We start from the raw sequence: 18,374 nt of genomic DNA, 5'->3' as shown, positions 1-18,374 counted from the left end.
AATACCTCCCTGAGTGGACAACACACACACACACACACACACACACACACACACACACACACACACACACACACCCTCTGTGATGGTCTCAACTGTATAGAAGAGGGAGGCAAGAACTAAACTGAATCAACTACCATTTGCTCAGCACCAGATCAGTAAGTGTAAAACCAACCGCACTCCACCCCAAATGGCTTTATTACTGAATTCCACGTCTTCCTCTACTTTATGAACAGGGCCAGGCTTCCGTTTGTAGTCACTGAGGTGTGATCACCAAACTTAATGTGGTACGGATCCCAGCCAAACTTTAAGCTGGCATTGGAACAAAAAGACATGCTTTGCTTCTCTGTTAAAAGGAGATATGGCTGGGAACACACTCCTAAGGGTGAAAACATAAAAATTAAACTGGGCACATGTACATCATGGAGCCAAATGCCCACAGTTGGAAAATGGTTAATTGAAAAGTTATTGATTGCCTTAATCAATGTCTTTCTCTTGATTGCCTCGCACTTTTACAGGTGATGGTTGCACTGTGGACTTTTCTAACATGGAAGAAGAGGCATGAACAAGCACAGGAGCTCTTACAGAAGACATACCTGAGTCTTATATCCTATCATCTGACAAAACTTTCAAAATTGATTTTGAAGGCTAAATAATTCATTTTGATAGAAAAATAGGCTGTGGAAGGACAGAGATGAACATCTTTCACCTCTAAAAGATGACTCTTGATAAACAGCACCTTATAATAATCAAAATCTTTTTACCACGCGTTTTCAAAGAAGCCACAGTGAATAACACATTAGTCTGAGATTTACACTATATTCACTGTTAGGCAGCATCTATTATAGTGTGTTCAGTATGTGATTGAAAAAGAAATGTAAACTCAGTGGAATGAAAAAAATAGACTTGGCTTTAATTGAAAAAGACAAACTAAGTGAATAATGAGTATATAAAAACTAGCCTATGCCACTTTTATCACCCATATATGACACTTAATCTTAAATTTATGAGAGACAACTGAACTGTTTCAAATCACCAGAGGCTTCTCCTACTCTGTTGTTTCTATCTTCTTTCTAGTAAGACGTTAGTGCTGATAATGTAGAGAGAAACTCATTTGGAAAATTTTTATACTCTGCTCCTTTTTTAGTATATTTAGAATCCCTACTTTTTAAACAGAAAACCAGTGATCATTTGGATGGAGTAACTATAAAAAACTGTGTGTGCTATCAAGAGCCTTACTTAGTAATCTGAAATGAGAATACTTCCCATGGAGAGCCATGCGGAAAACAAGCCAACCCCAAAGATCCCCTCCCAGGGAAAAGTAGGACACCGTATGCTTACGATAGGTAAATAATGTTCACATCTTAAGTCATCTGTTAATCTGACTCATAGAAGAAACTGTGAGTTTCTGGCCCCTTGGCTTACAAACACATTTTCTTATTTCTGGAAGAGAATATCTTAGAGTTGTCATAGACTGATTTCTTTTTGAGATAAAATGTTCTCATGTCAACTTTATGCTCATTAGTTATCTCTGCCAAAATGGGACTGGCTTGCTCTTGCTCTGAAGAAAATCCAGGTGCTAAAGAAATAGGTGACTATTGGTGACTCAGTAGGTGGCACTCTTCCCTTTACATACTCAGCCAATGCCCCGGAAGAAAGTTAGGGGACACTAGATACACCATAAATAATTCTCATAGGAAAAATAAAACCAAAATGTTGACCAAATTATAAATGGAACTTTGGAAAGGTGGAAATCAAACCATACTATTCTCAGCAGTAAAAAATAAATAAAATAAAAATCTGCCTCTATTTCAGTTAAATTGCACTCTTTACCTAATGCCCCCAAAGGGATTATCGATTATAATTTGTGAAAATTAAAAAAAAAAAACTGTTCTAGAGATCCCCAATAGGGGGAAATGCAGTATTCCGATGCAAGACTGCCAGGTGAGCAAAATCTCAAGGTCACTTTACAGGAACCACATAGCCACTTTGTGTATTGCTTGTTTGGTCTGGTTTTGATTTTTCAGAGCATTGATATCCACTATATTCTTCTTTTAATACTGGTTTCATTTTCTAATTTAATAAAAAGACACCAGCATCTTCTTAACAGTTTTCCTTTTTCAGTGTGTTGTCCTCAAGCACATGAATGACAATATCTGACTGCAAAATGCTAACACTCCAGTATTCAAAGGGTGAGTAAACATATGGAGGAGGTTGGGGGCCAGTGGTTCCAGTTCCTCTCACTTTCTTGGCTGCCTGGAGGAACAACTCACATAAATCAAGATTATTCTTGCTGTTAGTCCTAGTCAAAATATTTGGATGTAGGAGAAGATTAAATGGACAAGATTTGGGGTTATCCTTTGATTCTAATTATCCAGGCTAAACCTGTTCTTCCACTGTTGTGGAAAAAAATTACACACAATGCAATATACAGACCATGTGTCATAGAAATGTACACTTGAAACCTATATAATGTTATTAACCAATGTCACCCCAATAAATTTAATTTTTAAAACTGTAACGTAATTTTAAAAGAAAAAATATTAACGATTGTCTGTATATGGCAGTTCAAAATTTGCTTTTAACAACAGAAATCTGTAAACACTTTTCCATTCATGAAACAACGAAGAGATCAAACACTTTTATAAAAAGTATAGGCTTTCAAGATTTAAATACTGATTCCGTAGAAATATAAATAAGTAACAAATTATACAGCCACTTTTTCCAGAGTACCATTAAATGCCAGTTAAGAATGATAGCCTCTATGGGTTTTTGCATTTCTATAGAGTGTTGTCGTTTTAAGTGGGAAGGAATGAGAAGGGGGTGAGGAGGAAAGCCTAAAAGTTTTATAATCAGAAAGAAAAATAACAAGAAAGAAAATAATAAATGGCAAGACTATATTTGAGCACCTACCTCTATCAAGCAGTTGAAATGTCAAACATTTAAAACACATGACATATAATGACTTGAATGAGACACATGGAATACAAAGGAAAATGTCCAAACATTCTTATCTTGAAAGGCATTATCTTTTGATTTTATATTCTTTTTTCTGAGGGCAAGGGATTTAAAATGCCTGAAAAGTTTAGGTGCTTGCCTTCTCTACCTTGGAATTCTAGCACAATGCCATGCATCCCAAGAGCTCTCAATTGTTAACCACAACCCCCAATATCTCTGTTCTTAGTTTCAAAGAAAGAACTAGGTAAGCCAGTAATATCTATAAATTTCAAACCAATACCAATTCTTCTATAGCTTTAGTAATTTTTATATTTAATAATACAAGTCATCATGTATAATTCCAAAAGATTTGTTGTGGATGAAAAACGTGGGGAAAAACTGAGAGTATTTATTCTTGAAAATCTCCTTACCTCAAAAAAGATTGTAATTACAGTCAAATATAAAATGTTAGCTTTCTTTGAATAAGTTTAAAAAAGAAAACTAAAAAACACTGGTTCACTTATTTCTTTAAGATATATTATTTTCTCAGAGCCTTACACCTTGAAAATGTCTGCTGAAAATAAAGTGTAAGGCAAATTTATAATCTCCAAAATTGTAATGTTTTAACATTTCATGTGTTTTAGTATGTAATTTGCTTCAATAATATGAAATATTGAAAATGTCAATAAGATAACTTTTCAAATGCTGATTTCAGACATGATGCAAGTATATTACCTGACTAAAGAAAGAGATGGCTAAAGTATACAGAAAGTTAGCATTGGTAGATAATTTAAATATTATGTAATTCTAAGCTTTCAGTTAAATTACTCAAATAAGGACCACATGAAACACTTTTAATATATGGGCATCAGAGAATAAAGGGTCTCATAAAGTACATATCATACTATCTGCAAATGTATGATTATAGATCAAAAGAGCAAACTGTCTACTGTGGGGGGCTGTCTAGCTTTAAAAACAGGCACCCAAAGGTTTGTACTTTATTTCTTAAATTAAAAAATTCATATCTTCATAAAAGGGGGGAAATTCAGTTCTAGACCTGGAACATCCCAAAAATGGTAACATCTATTTTTGGAGTAATGATAAATACTACTCTGATCAGATTATTAAAATAATACTCTAAATAATAATACTCTGAGCAATTCCAGCATTATAATCACAAAAAAATGTTAACTGTAGTAAAACAAAATAGTACTCATGTGAAACTCTAATATAATGGAATAAAAGCTGTCTTTTCAGTTCTTTCAATATTTCCCTGAGTGGTATCCATTCCTGACAACAAACATTTCTTAGAGTAGAATCTAGCCCACCACAAATATGTTCATCACACTGTAATCATGTTCACACAAACTAAGTCTGCATCCATACATATTGATTTTATTTTCTCTGTCATATTCACGATGCTAACCTCTAAAACAGTATAGCAGAGTATTAGATTTGGTTTCACACTATAACTGTAACTTACTATTTAAAATGTCACATTTTAGATATTGCTTTTTACAAGTTAAAATAACCAACTTGTAAAATAGGCATCTAAGAGAAACCCATTAAATAGAGGATATTCATGACCAATATTGAAAGATAAATACTTAAGAGACAACTAAAGTAAAACTATCAAAATTCAGTTTCCAGAATTCTCATGCATGAATGACCAAGTGAGTAATGGTAAGAATTCCAGAGCATCAAAATAGGTAATATTTGTGTTACCCTAATATATTTTCTACCTGATGCAGAAATATAAATTTTTCATTGGCCCTTAGCTACAATACACAGCTACATACCTAGCATATATATAGCTCTGAAGAACTGCATCTTTAACTCCTAAAGTAAGTTCCTATAAATGATAAGGCTGAAAAGGGGAAGATGAGGGTGCAAAGATGAAGTACATTCATGTGACACAGGAAGTTGGACTTCAACACATCCTTCCCTTTTATTAGGTTACTCAAGCTGCAGACAAGTGGCCATTTGAGAATCAGGCCCTTTCTGAAAGTCTTCAACGAGTGGACTGAATGTTCAAGGAAACATGGGAGTTTTAGAAATGACAAACCCTTTCATCCCATAACCCCTGACATCGGTAGCTCAGACATCACTTTGCTTCTTTACACCCTTCTCCTCCACTGGCCGAAAAACTACTTCTTCCATTACTGATCCCTTGCCAGTTCACACACACACACACACACACACACACACACACACACACACACACACGATGCACACACTTACACACGATGCACACAGAAGAGTACATGCCATCCATGAGGGCTGCCCCATCATCCTAGCGCCCACATTCAGCACACGCTCACTCCCACTCTCAGACCCGTCCCACTGGCCAGGAGACACGGGACCGCAGGGAAGCGGGGTACGGAGTGAAAGCTTCTGTCCCCATCGGCTCGCCGTCCCTGCGCCCCCGCCCCGCAGCGTTACCCGCCCCCTTCCCGCTCTTTACCTGCCAACAGGTTCCTAATCTCCTCGGGGAGGGGACAGGGAGAGGAGGTACTGCTGGGGTTGGGCATGTCGGGGAGCGCGGGGCGTGCGGGGGAAGGACCTGCTTGGGTTGCGGCTGCGACCTAGCCTCTGGCTAGCAGTCCGGTGAGCACAGCGGGACTACGATTCCGGACACTGCCGGGCCGGGGATCCCAACAAGGAAGTCACTGAAGCCGGCCCTCGGCACTGGACTCTCGGCCCTGCCCCGCCCGCAGATCGGGGCGGGACGATGGGCGGCGCGGAGACCGATGCCTGAAGTGCCCCAGTGCGCATGCGTGTCCCTGGGTTTTCCTAACCTCCGGACAGAGCCTCCGGGCAGGCACGCCCCCCTCTACGTCAGCGAGCGGGAGGCGGGGCCGCTGGTGGGAAGGGAGCGTGGGGCTGCGTCACCTGACCTGCGCCTGAAGCTCTGGCCGCCATTTTTGTGACTGGTACCCCCAGACCCGCTGACCATTTCCTGGTCATCTCGGAAAACACCGTATCCATGGTGCATCCAAGCCTTCCGATTGAGAGACCTGGCCAACGATCTGCACCACCGAGGTTTGACACCTGGCCTGGTACCCATAAGGAATTTTCCACCGCCCTGAGCTATTGTGGCCTTCTTTGTCCGATTTCGTGAAGGCAACAATGTTCCCGCTTCCGCCAGTCCTCCCGGAGAAGCCAGTCCGGAGAGCGATGATTGGCCCTTCCGTTATTTTCTGCCTAATTAGGATTCTTGGGTGATTTCCCCTACAAGAACGAAGAGTGGGGAGCTCTAGTCACTATCCTTTTGACTAGATAGATAGATAGATAGAGATAGAGAGATAGATAGATAATAGGTGGGTGGGTGGGTGGATACCACTGTCCATCCAAGCATCAAATTGCTAATGATTAGAAGAGTAGAATTATAAAATATATTCACTCCAACCTGATCCTTTAGTCAACAAGAATTATTGTCTTCCATCTGTAAATCTTCTCTCACGTTTTCTCTAAAATCCCAAAAGACACTGGCGGGGGGGAGGGAGAGAGAGAGAGAGAGAGAGAGAGAGAGGGGGGGGGGGGGAGGGGAGAGGGGAGAGGGGGGAGGGGGGAGGGGGGAGGGGAGAGGGGAGAGGGGAGAGGGGAGAGGGGAGAGGGGAGAGGGGAGAGGGGAGAGGGAGAATATGAATTGTGTGTGTGTTTCTATATGGGGAGAGGGGAGAGGGGAGAGGGGAGAGGGGAGAGGGAGAATATGAATTGTGTGTGTGTTTCTATTTCTTCCGATAGGAACTGCCATGGAGAAGCTCTTTCCTAGATGTTACTATTATATTTTGAAGATAGTATTGGGCTCCAAGCACAATGTAAATTGTTTATTCCTCTACCGTCCTGACTAGATCATTGGCCCTTAAACTTTAGTTTGCATTAGAACCACAGAAAGAACCTATTACAATGCGGATTCCGAAGTCCACTCACAGGGATTCTGATTCAGGCCGTTTAGAGTAGGACCTGATCGTTTGCATTTTTAAACAAGCCTTCCGGGGGTTCTAATCTAAACATCCTGAGGTTTGATTTTGAGAATCATAGGGCACAAAGTGTGTCATAACTTTCATCCCCAACTGGAACCCTAAACCTGACATAGAATAATAGCTCTATTAATATTTCATACCAAAATCAGTAACAGTAAGAAAATTAAAGTCAAATGCAATGGCATTTTTCTATAATTCTCTAAGAGGTACAACACACTAATTGTAAAAGGAAAAAGTAGAACATTTTGGAGTCTTCTCAACAAAAAACAAAACCAAAAATTGAAAATTAAAGTAAAACATACAACATAACAAAAAGACACCCCCAAAACAAACCCATTTCCTAAAATAAAAACTGAAATTCCTACTCAGATTTAGATATGTGATGAATTATAGAAAGAGTGCTGAAAATTCTAATTCTTTTCAGTGGAGGTAAAGGTGAGTATAGAATCATTTTACAACATTGGTCCTCCAACTTCAAAGAATTATTATTCTTAAACTACAAAATTATCTTTCTTTCTAAAGAAGGAAGAAACTATTTCATGGGCATTTTGTATTAGTGAGGATTCTTCCTTCTTTACAGTTATTACATATAATTCTTTGTCTTGTCACGTTTTTTTTAAATATTAAAGTAGGCTTCCAAATGTTCCTATCTTTTGTTTTCTTCTGATAGACCTGGCCAGATTTTTTTTTATTCTCCTGTCTCATTCATTTATTTATACTCAACTCATTCCACAAAGGAATTGAGGTGATTTACTCTTGTATCAAATAGACAGCTTTCAGGAGTGTATCAAATGGACAGTGTCTACACTGCTCATTATGACAAGTCATTCTTGTTACTGAGAGACAGGAAACTATTAAGATGGCCTTAAAATATATAGCATCTAGTAGTCCAAATAAAAAAGGCAATAACAGAAAATGGACTTTTTGTATGAAACACATTTCCCCTGTTTAGGAAACCATTCTCAGACACAGCTTCATGATGGATTCATTTGGGCAAGGCTTGTATACTCTATCATTTTTACTGTTTATTGTTAAAGTTACTGAAATTGATTATAAGACAGAAAGAGAAATAAACAGAGGCTAGGAAAAATATATTCTTATTTCTCTTGTTTCCATAACAAAATCTAGGAAGGAAATCAAATCATACTTTACATTTCTTAAACTAGTCATATTAGATAAAAATGAATAATAAATGAAACTTTAAATCTCAACCCAAGAGAAGTAGCAGCTGCCCCACCATTCTGCAAAGGAGAGACTAGACCAGGGGTGGGCAAACTTTTTGACTCGAGGGTCACAATGGGTTCTTAAACTGGACTCAGAAGAAGGAGCTGCGGCCGTGTTTCCCGACGTTGCCAGGTTAACACTGCTGCTGGTGAAGGAGCGGAGGGGAGAGCAAGAGAACACTCCGCTCTTTCGGCTCCACGGGCCAGATAGAACAGCCGAACGGGCTAGGCCGGATCCGGCCCGCAGGCCGTAGTTTGCCCACAGCTGGACTAGACTCTGGGGGAGGGGGGAAATCTCATGATCTATCTTCTCAAAAGTAAATAAATCCTCCAGTTCAAAGAATAAATAAATATATATATGTGATATATATACATATATATATCACATATATATATGTATATATATATCACATATATATGTGTATATATATATATATATATATATATATATATATATATATATGTCATGCGACATTTAAGAGTGGGGATACATTCTGAGAAATGTGTTGTTAGGCAATTTCATCTTTGTGCAAACATCATAGAGTATACTTACACAAACCTAGATGTTATAGCCAACTACACACGTAGGATATATGGTATACTCCTGTCTATATATTCCATTGTTGACCAAAACATCCTTACGTAGCACATGACTGTATATCTTCCTATAACTAAAGCTAACCCCCTTACTTACATCTCTTTTTAAAAATATATTTTTTATTGATTTCAGAAAGGAAGGGAGAGGGAGAAAGAGAGAGAGAAACATCAATGATGAGAGAGAATCACCAATCGACTGCCTCCTGCACACCCCCTACTGGGGATTGAGCCCACAGCATGGGCATGTGACTGACTGAGAATCAAAACATGACCTCCTGGTTCATAGGCCAATGCTCAACTACTGAGCCACGTGGGCTGGGCCATGTTTCAAATTTAGCTTAGCTAAATAAGTATTTTCCCACAGGCCCAGGTTTAAAGGAATCTTAATGAGCATTGTAGAAAAACAGTGAGCTAAAACACAATTTACTTTCCTCTGCCTCTCGTTTGGCTGTCATAGACATATGGAAGAAATACTTAGGTATTGTATTAGTTATCTGTTGCTGCATAACAAAACTTAACTTAAAGCAAACAGTAAATATCTCACAGTTTCTGATGGTTAGGAATTCATGAGCAGTTTAGCTGGATGGCTCTAGCTCAGAGTCTCCCAGGAGGTTACAGTCAAGCTGTAGACTGGGCTGCAGTCATCTGAAGAGTTGACCATAGCTAGAGGATCAGCTTAAAGAAAGCTCACCCATAAGACTGTTGGTTGAAGTCCTCCATTCCTCTTCTGCTATTGGCAAAAGACCACAGTTCCTCATCACATGAACTTCTCCACAGGGCTGCCTAAGCTGTTCTTAACATGACAACTGGCTTCCTCCAGTGGGAATGATCCAAGATATAGGACAACCAAACAGAAGCTGCAATGACTTCATGACTTAATATCAGAAGTAGCATAACTTTACTGCTTCCATATTTCATTGGTCACTAGTTACATAGAGGGAAGGGACTACACAGATTATGTGTACTAGGAGGTAAGAATCAGCTCTCTTGTCTGCAGTGATTCACATCTCTCCCAGTGAAAAATAAAGCCATCTCCTCTCAAAGCCACCAAGGAAGTCATATCCTATTACAAAGTCTCATCAGCTCGAAGTCCAAACTCTCATTTAAATTGAGTCCAGATGTGGATGATGTTTCTTAAATACAGCTGCTTGAGTACAGTTCTCTTGATCTGAAGACCCAGGAAGTAAAAAGATAAGTTGTCTGCTCCCTCACATAACATACATGGTGGGACAGGCGTGGGATAACCACTATAGGCATTCCTGTTCTAAAAGGGTGGGGACAGTAAGAAGTATATAGAGACCACTGGTTCATAGCAATTATGAAATTTAATAAGGAAAATGTAGCAACTGGAATAACTTCTCCATGGATCTTGGGTCTGCCCTCTGATTCATCCTTTTCCAAGAAAGGTAGTCTATGTTTTCCATTGTGTAGTTTTCTCAACCTGCTTTTCATTTTTTAAAAATATCTTTTTTTATTTCAGAGAGGAAGGGAGAGGGAGAGAGAGATAGAAACATCAACAATGAGAGAGAATTATTGATCAGCTGCCTCCTGCATGAACAGAGATCGAGCCTGCAACCTGGGCATAAGCCCAGACTGGGAATCAAACTGTGACCTTCTGGTTCATAGGTCAGTGCTCAACCACTGAGCTGCCTCGGCAGGGCTGCTTTTCATTTTATATTGTCACTATCCTGATGTGTCTCAGGGTTGAATTAGAGAATCGAAAACTCTAGAATGAAGGTAAATAGAGAGATATAATATAAAGGAATTTGTTACAGAGGTTTGACCCTACACAATTGTGGAAGGTGGTAAATAGATGCTGGAGCTTGAATTCCACAAAGCAGTCAGGAAGGGGTAAGGGAGGAAATATGTGACAAGCTGGAACACAGAAGCACAAGCCACAGTTCATGAGGACAACCTGAAACCCAAGTTCGCTCTTGTTGCCTCTAACTCTGATGGTGTGGATGTCCTACAGAAGCCAAGGTCCTTCATTGCAGAGTTAAACATACACTCAACTCTGGTCAGAAAGCTGAACTGTGAATCCAGCAGAAGGTGGAGCAGTTACAGGCCCAGCTGCTGCCTCATGCCAGAGAGGTGAGCTGGCAGAGACGCAACAATGTGAATCATATGTGAGCTACAAAATATGATGTAAATCAAATGTGAGCTACAAAAATGCCTCCTGCTTCACTTCTGCAAATCTCACGTGAAGTCTCCTTTATGGCCCACCCTAACCAGAAACAGACAGAAAAGGGAAATCCAGGAAATATAAGTTGACAAATTGCAAAGCCACTGAGAATATACACCTGTGCTATCATAAGTAAAGAGATAGAAGCAGCAATTAAAATTTTGCTTTTAAAACTCTTTAAAGTTATTCTTGTGTCTTTCAAGTCATCTAGCTAGGACTCTTTTAAAAGTTTTTAGAAATGAAGACTTGTTTTTATTTTTAAATTCTTATTTCTCTCTTCATTTGAAACTTATTGGGCTGGTAAGTGTAAGTTTATCACTGAGTGGCAATCTGCAGGAAAAATATATAGTCTCACTGGAATTCATATAAAGTCATTTACCCTTAAATGATGTGATTCAGAACAAATAGATCCTGATAGATGTGGTTCACTAACTTATCTTTTGAGTTTTTAGGTCATAATTACTATTAATCCTATTAGTATAATTTATTAATTTAGCAAGATAAGGTAACAATTCTTTCTCCTTTGTTCTGCATCTCATTTGCATACACACAAACATATACTCAGACATTTTGCTGCTCTGGCCAATCAATTATATATAAGAATAATAAACAGTTTAATACAGACTGGATTTGAGTGCTTAAAATTCTGTAAATCTGTAGGATTCTAGGAATTAGGAATAAGATAAGAGGAAATTGACCATCCATTACAAACTTATCAGTCAACGCTACCTGGTCCTCTTTCCAGGTAACAGCCCTCTTTTCCCTTTAACTGAAATTCATATTCCCTATCCAGATTTTAAATGATTTTCTTCTTATAGTACATCTATTCTCACAAAGCAATGTTAAAATACCAAGCTGTCTGCCACAACAGTAATTCAGTGGGTTTGCAGCTAATATATTCATGAAGGGCTTTGATGGATTTGATAACCATAAGCAGCTGTTAACATTAAACTGCCATTTAATTTTTTTCAGTGACTTTCAAACTTGTCAATATTAAACAGTAGTGTTTTACAAATGACTACTTTAAGACCAATAAGAGTAAAATAAATAAACTTTAAAAGGCTCAACCAAATTCTTCCCCCTTTTTTGGTGTCCCACTACTAAGCAAAGAGAAGGAAAACATGTTTACAAGACTTGAAGCACTGCCTTGAATTTTTGCCTATAATTTGCATAGTATGTTACTATACTCAGAAATTCTTCTATTACTTCCCCTTTTCAGCCCCACCCCATTTTAATTTTTGTCTTTTTTACATACCTCAGCTCTAGTTGAAAAAAAAAAAACTAATCTGGAAAACTACTGGGTAGGTCCACTTAAGTATTAACAACCTTAACTAGAAACCAAAAAATTAAGTATATTTGTCCTCTTTCTCCTACAAGCAGCTGAGACATGTGGGTTGTCTTATTTTTTATTTTTATTTATTGCCTTTTCCAACCGGTACTGGGCCAGACGGGCCAGACACGCCCTGGAGCCCTCCTGCCGCCCCTCCCCTGTTATAAACATGTAACATTGCATAGGTTTAAAGTATACAATGTTATGACTTGATATATAATGCAAAGTGTTTACCACAATAATGTTAGTTAACACATGGGGGCATGTGCTACTTAATGATCCAGGCACACCAGGAAAAAAGCAGTGGACCAAAATAAAGTCTTAGATTCTGTGCTGATGCACCACTCTTCAAGAATTAAATAAGAACTCTAGCACTTATTTGCAGTTATTTAATTTTATTTGCTCCGCTGAGGAAATGAACTTGATCTATTATATTTTATGTTTAAAAAATGAAAATACAGCACTGAACCAATGGCATGTGCTCTTTGGAAATGGACGTAAACATTTTCAAAAGTGATATAACAATAACATTTTTTCAATATTGTTAATCTGGTCTGTTAATACTTGCTCATAGAATAGCTACAATTCAGCCAGGACCAAAGCAGGAGCCTGGACATGCAATAATTAAATGTGTGATTAAGAAGAGGTAAATATTAACTCAAAAGATTAAAGAAAAGATTGAGGAGATAGGAATACTATATGTCAGATAATATTATTTATATTTACATATAAAAAATATAGAGAGTATTATATAAAAAACATATCAAATCCATGTTCAATCCCATTTCATAAAACAGTTTTCACTTTTACCCTCAGCAGCATAATTTTATGACATTTTTCCTTGATAATTTGCATCTTAATTCTTCCCCTTTTGTTTTTTACTTGTTGAATGACTAATGTGATCTCATGGATTAAATTTTGGTAAGCAGGGGAAGTCAGTGCTATTGACAAATTATGACCCAGTCTTCACAATGTGTGGCCTGCCACAAACATGTCTATGGCACAATGAAGAACATGGAGGGTTATGTAATTTACCATACTGATGGGCTTTGCTGTTCCTCAGTCCATTTGTTCAACATTCTGAAAGCACATTACTGTCTATCAGGACCTTGCTTCCTCATTTTAGTTCTTGGCTTTGATCCTGAAAGCATTGTGCCTTCCCCCCGAACCACACACTAGAAGAAAGAGCACTGGCAAACTCCATTCCTCTCCAACCCGCTTAGTTTATACTTTTATGAGTATTCAGCTTTATTTTTTTTAAAGTCATCTTAATTTTTTTTCTAAGAGGTAAAACATTATTATATTTGTATGCAGTACTGTCAAAATGCATACTTTTTAAAATCTAGAAAAATTGCTTTAACTTGGTGGAACACAAAAAAGGAAATCCTGAAGTATCCCCAAATTACATGCTTTTATTATAGTACTTAACTGCTACACATTAGAAGAGCATAGTCCTCATTTTCATATTTTCAAATGAAATATAGCCATGTACTTCCTGGGGAACAGTGCTCATATGGAACATTTTAAAGGAAACTGTCTTTTTCAAAAGTGAAAAGCACACTGCTTACATTAGCTAACCTGAGGAAAATACTTTATTTGTACATCCTGTATAATAAAAGGCTAATATGCAAATTGTCCCTTTGGGAGTTCAACCAATCGGGAGTTCGATCACCTGCTATGATATGTGCTGACCACCAGGGGGTGGCGCGGAATGAAGGAAGCCCCAGCCAGTGGCTGGCAGCTGGGGGAAGGAAGGCCCCGATTGGCCCTGATTGGAGGCCAGGCCTAGGGACCCTACCAGTGCACGAATTTCGTGCACTGGGCCTCAAGTTTCTATATACAAATATATTACATATCTGTAATATCTATACTATCATGCTATGACCTAAATAAATTAAGAACTATTTAGGCCATACATCAACATGGCAATGTTAAACATTTTCAAAGTCATTCAGTAACACTAAAAAATGTATTTTGTCTAAAACAAAATATATTCCTGTTGAAACTATTTACAAATACAATATTTGCAAAAAATATTATGCAGCACTGTGATTGCAAAAGAAAAACACTTACATTGAACCAATGTTAATTACAGAAACTTGACAAAATTGATTCAGCTATAATTTGCCAAAGGGCCCATCTTAGATATTATCTGAAATAATTTCCTCTGGCAGATAACAGAATAAAGTGTCTTCTGCTTTTCTAGACATCTTTGTGGTTCACCGTTTTGTTGTGATAGTGGGTGGGGACTTTTTCTTTTCTCAATTGAAAATATTTGAAAGACATTTTTCACAATTTAAAGTTTCAATCGCTTTGAAATTTTTAGTCATTTCAGTCATTTCAGTTTCAGTCCTAAGACATGACATGTATTAAAATATGTACCTGAATGAATTAATAGAAAGCATATCCCATTTCATATACCATTTCTTTTTTCTAAAAAATAAAAGCTAATATAAGAAAACAATATATTTGACACATGAATTATTAATAAAAGTCCTCAAAGTTTATGTATTCAAATATATTCACATTCTTGATTTTCATATCAGTGTTACTCAGCATATAATCTAGACAGTTGTAGGTAGAATTCAGAAATATATCAAATAAAATCTACACTAATAAAAGACAAAGATGCTAATTGACCGTACCTTTGCTAAGCCCACCAGCCAGAGTGACTATATGCAAATTAACCCAATCAAGATGGCGGTCAATTTGTATATACCAGCTGGGAGTGCAGACTGAAGACAACGTGGAAGCAAGGCGCTGCAGAAGGGAGCAAAGTAGAGGCGGCGGAGACAGGAACGGAGCCAAGGCGACGGAGGCGGAAGGTGGGAGGGGAACCAGCTGGGCGGCAGAGCGGGAGCAAAGCCCGCCTCAGCAGGTTTCGCTCCCTTCTCTGCTTCACTCCAGCCGTAGGAAGCCCTATTCTTGCAGGAATCTTCCTGCAATGGGCCTCTAGTATATACATAATTTAAAAAATTCAATTGCACAATACTTTGTTTGGGAAACTTTTAATATTATGTTGTGGTTCTATAAAATGCCTAGAAGCAAACCAAACTTCAGTCTTTGAAAAGGTTTAGTTTTTTATAAAGTGAATTTTGATTGAAAATTATTTTCAATTATTTTTAATGAGAGCCTTTGAATGCAGTGCCTATGCTGTACTGATTCTCTGAAGAAGAAGAAAAGTCACTTAAGAATTACCATGTGTGAATTAAATGAAAGCCATCCAGTTTAATCATCGTGTCCCTAACTGCTCATCACACACTCATAGGATTGTCTTTTATTATTCCTACTCCTCAGGAAGTTTCATCTGAAGGAAACTAATACTAGACATTTTCAATACTACATTTTCTGATGTTTTGGGGATTTGCTGCCCTTATGTGATTGCTTTAAGTAGCAACAAATCAGAAAGCCATCATAATATTCAGATGAAGCAGCCATTCTTGCTGCCTGGGTTCAGCATTGGTATTTGGAAACGTGGAAATGAAAGTGTGCCCCTAAAATACATAAATAATCTTCTGATCAGCTTGACTCAGAAGTATATAATTTTTTCTCATCACTTTAACATCTTTTCCATGTGGGTCAGACATTCAATTTTCTTTTACTGATGCACATGATCATAAAACACTCCAATAAATGTGAAACATTTATTTTCTCTACGAATATCCACTCCAGTTTTATTAAATTTATTTTTTAACTTCCATGCAGTGGGGTCTATGTAAGTAGCTAAATATGAATTAGTAAAAGAGGAAATTTTGTAAACTCTTGATGTAAATGCAAATTATTTCAATAAGATCTATTAGCAGCAACTTCATTTTTTTTTTTCCAGTGGAACTGCTCAATTAACATTGCAATTCTCAGTGAGCTGTATATATGGAATTTGAAGACGGCATGACCAGGAGACAAAATCTGCTATTATCTGTGTAGTGAAAGCATGTCCACTGATTTTGAGGAATTCTCTTAGTTAGGAAAATACTGTGAAAACTAGCACTGTGTATTTTGTAGTTACAGGAAGGTATTCTCTAGGAATAAGAAAATTGGGAATGTAAGATTTCATTCTGAGAATTAAACCAAGAATTCAACACATAAGTGGGGCAGGAGCAGATATATGCAACCACTTAAAAGAGACAGAATATCTGTTTCCTCGGTTCAGAAGACTTGGCTGTGACCAGATTAAATGTGGGAACCTATTTCTTAGACTTGAGATCAGTTGTAAAAGCACAGAAGAGAGGGAATCACGCAGGCAAGAGTTGACAGTGTTCACCTAAACATTACGTAGGAAGGATAGAGACTTGGGCAGGAAACATTCATTTATCACAATGGGCGAAACAAGCTTATTTAAAAGCAGGTGGGAATAACCCAGTTGAGAAGATATTTTAAATATGTAAATAGCACTTGTTTCCTGAGAAGGCAGGAGGTGTTGGGACTCAAAGCACAGACCCTGGGTAGGGAGAGAGAAGGAGGCCGGGATGAATAGGAACACGAGTGGGTTAGGAAATCTGGAGGGACTTCCAATCTGAAGGCTTCTATTTCCTCTGAGAAGAGGTGAGGTCATCTACCAAGAGTGTGTGGAGTGGACGAAGGGGTGGCAGGAAAGAGGAGGAATTGCAGGTTTGATTTTTTTAATGTTTAATAAAGATTAGTTTAACAATAGCAATACCTTCCTCTTCAGCTAGCTTTTGGCTAGCACTCAATTTGATTCAAGGAATCTGGAATGGGAGTATTTTTATATCTATACTAGAGGCCCAATGCAAGAAATTTATGCAAAAGTAGGCCTTCCTTCTCCCGGCTGCTGGCACCAGCTTCCCTCTGGCACCTGGGACCCGGGCTTCCCTCCGGCCATGGCTTTTGTCAGGAAAGTTGTCCTTCTGGTCTAATTAGCATATTACATGTTTATTATTATAGATAAATAAAGGTAAATGTGCTCTATGACATCATACAACAAAATGACTATTCACACAAACTCTTGAGAACAAATTATTGCTACTTGGGGTCTATTATGATTTATGTATTTATTTTATTTCATTATACAGTGGTGGAAATTAGTATTGCAACTGGGATAAGAACTCTGGCCTCATTTTATATTTCAATTGTATTGTAGAAAATGTTTTCTATTGTGAGGTTTATTTTTGTTTGCTTTTTTTTGTTTGTTTGTTTGTTTTTATCGATGTGATAAAAACAGTCCATGTCTTTTTAATTGGATTTTAACTAGGTAGTGGTTTGCTCCCAACTTGGCCTCAGTGAACCCTAAAGCCAGTGTCTTCATTAGTTTAGGTTGGACTGGGAATGACAGAAGGCACCAAGTGCAGCGGTTGAAGCAGGACAAATGTTTATTCTTCTCTCGTTTTAAAGTCCAGGCAGGCAGTCCGGGGATGGTATGGCTGCTCCATGTGCAGAGATCCGCGCTCTTTTTCTCTGGTTCTTTCGAAATGTGAAGTTTAAACTCTGTTGTCCAACATGGCAGCATCTGTGTTCCAGGCAGGAAGATGGAAATGTCACAGAAGAGTGGCAAAAGGCATGCACTAGCCTTCTCTTCAGGCAGGTTCTCGAGCGGCCACAGGGCAGTTCCACTTACATCTCATTGGCCAGAACTTAGTTACAGGACAACACTAGTGCAAAGAGGTCTGGAGAGTATTTATTCAGGGCAGTCTGGTGTCAACTAAAAATTGTGTCAGAAGAAGAGAACGTATTAGGGTCTGACTCACTGCCTATCATAGATGTTGGGTATGTTTCTTCTGGCTGAATAACCACAGAACAAAATCAATGACGGCAATAGCTCAGTGAATCCGTTTTGCTTTGTTTTGTTTTTAAAGTTTTCAGGAAATAGTTCTACTTTTCATTTGAAACATGCTGCTAGCACCTCATCTCTCCTGGTTGAATGTTCTTGTCTGTTACAAAGTCCTTGTTTCTCTGTTTTGTTTTGATAAAACCTTTTTTTACAAATTTAATTGTGGCATTTTCTGAACTTGGAAAATTAGCAATCTGGTTCAAGCGCTAAATAATGGGAAAGTTAATCTACATCTTTTTTTATTATTATTATGCCAAGAGGCTCAGAAAAGGGTTTGCAATATTTATAAAACCAAATAATAATTGTTATTATTGCATTTTTTTAGAGGGGCTTGGGT

General features: G+C 38.0%; 1 protein-coding gene across 7 annotated transcripts in view; it reads right to left on the bottom strand.

Moving 5' to 3' along the window:
* Window positions 1-5,655, bottom strand: part of SKAP2 (src kinase associated phosphoprotein 2) — a 151,181-nt gene extending 145,526 nt beyond the window's left edge. For 3 of the 7 annotated variants that reach the window (XR_004970844.1, XR_004970842.1, XR_004970843.1), the window contains exon 1: window positions 5,399-5,655. Coding sequence is in view for 4 of the 7 variants with exons in the window: in XM_036327816.1 (XP_036183709.1) it covers window positions 5,399-5,465 (67 nt within the window). In the remaining 3 variants the exon portion in view is untranslated. The remainder of the gene's footprint in view (window positions 1-5,398) is intronic. The other 4 variants (XM_036327816.1, XM_036327815.1, XM_036327817.1 and 1 more) reach the window with 4 other exon arrangements.
* Between the last annotated feature and the right edge of the window lie 12,719 nt (window positions 5,656-18,374).

This window comes from Myotis myotis, unplaced genomic scaffold (genome assembly GCF_014108235.1).
Source record: "Myotis myotis isolate mMyoMyo1 unplaced genomic scaffold, mMyoMyo1.p scaffold_m19_p_11, whole genome shotgun sequence".
In the NCBI taxonomy this organism is placed as follows: domain Eukaryota; kingdom Metazoa; phylum Chordata; class Mammalia; order Chiroptera; family Vespertilionidae; genus Myotis; species Myotis myotis.
Note: the sequence above shows the minus strand (reverse complement) of the source record. Positions and strands in the feature narration are given on the sequence as shown.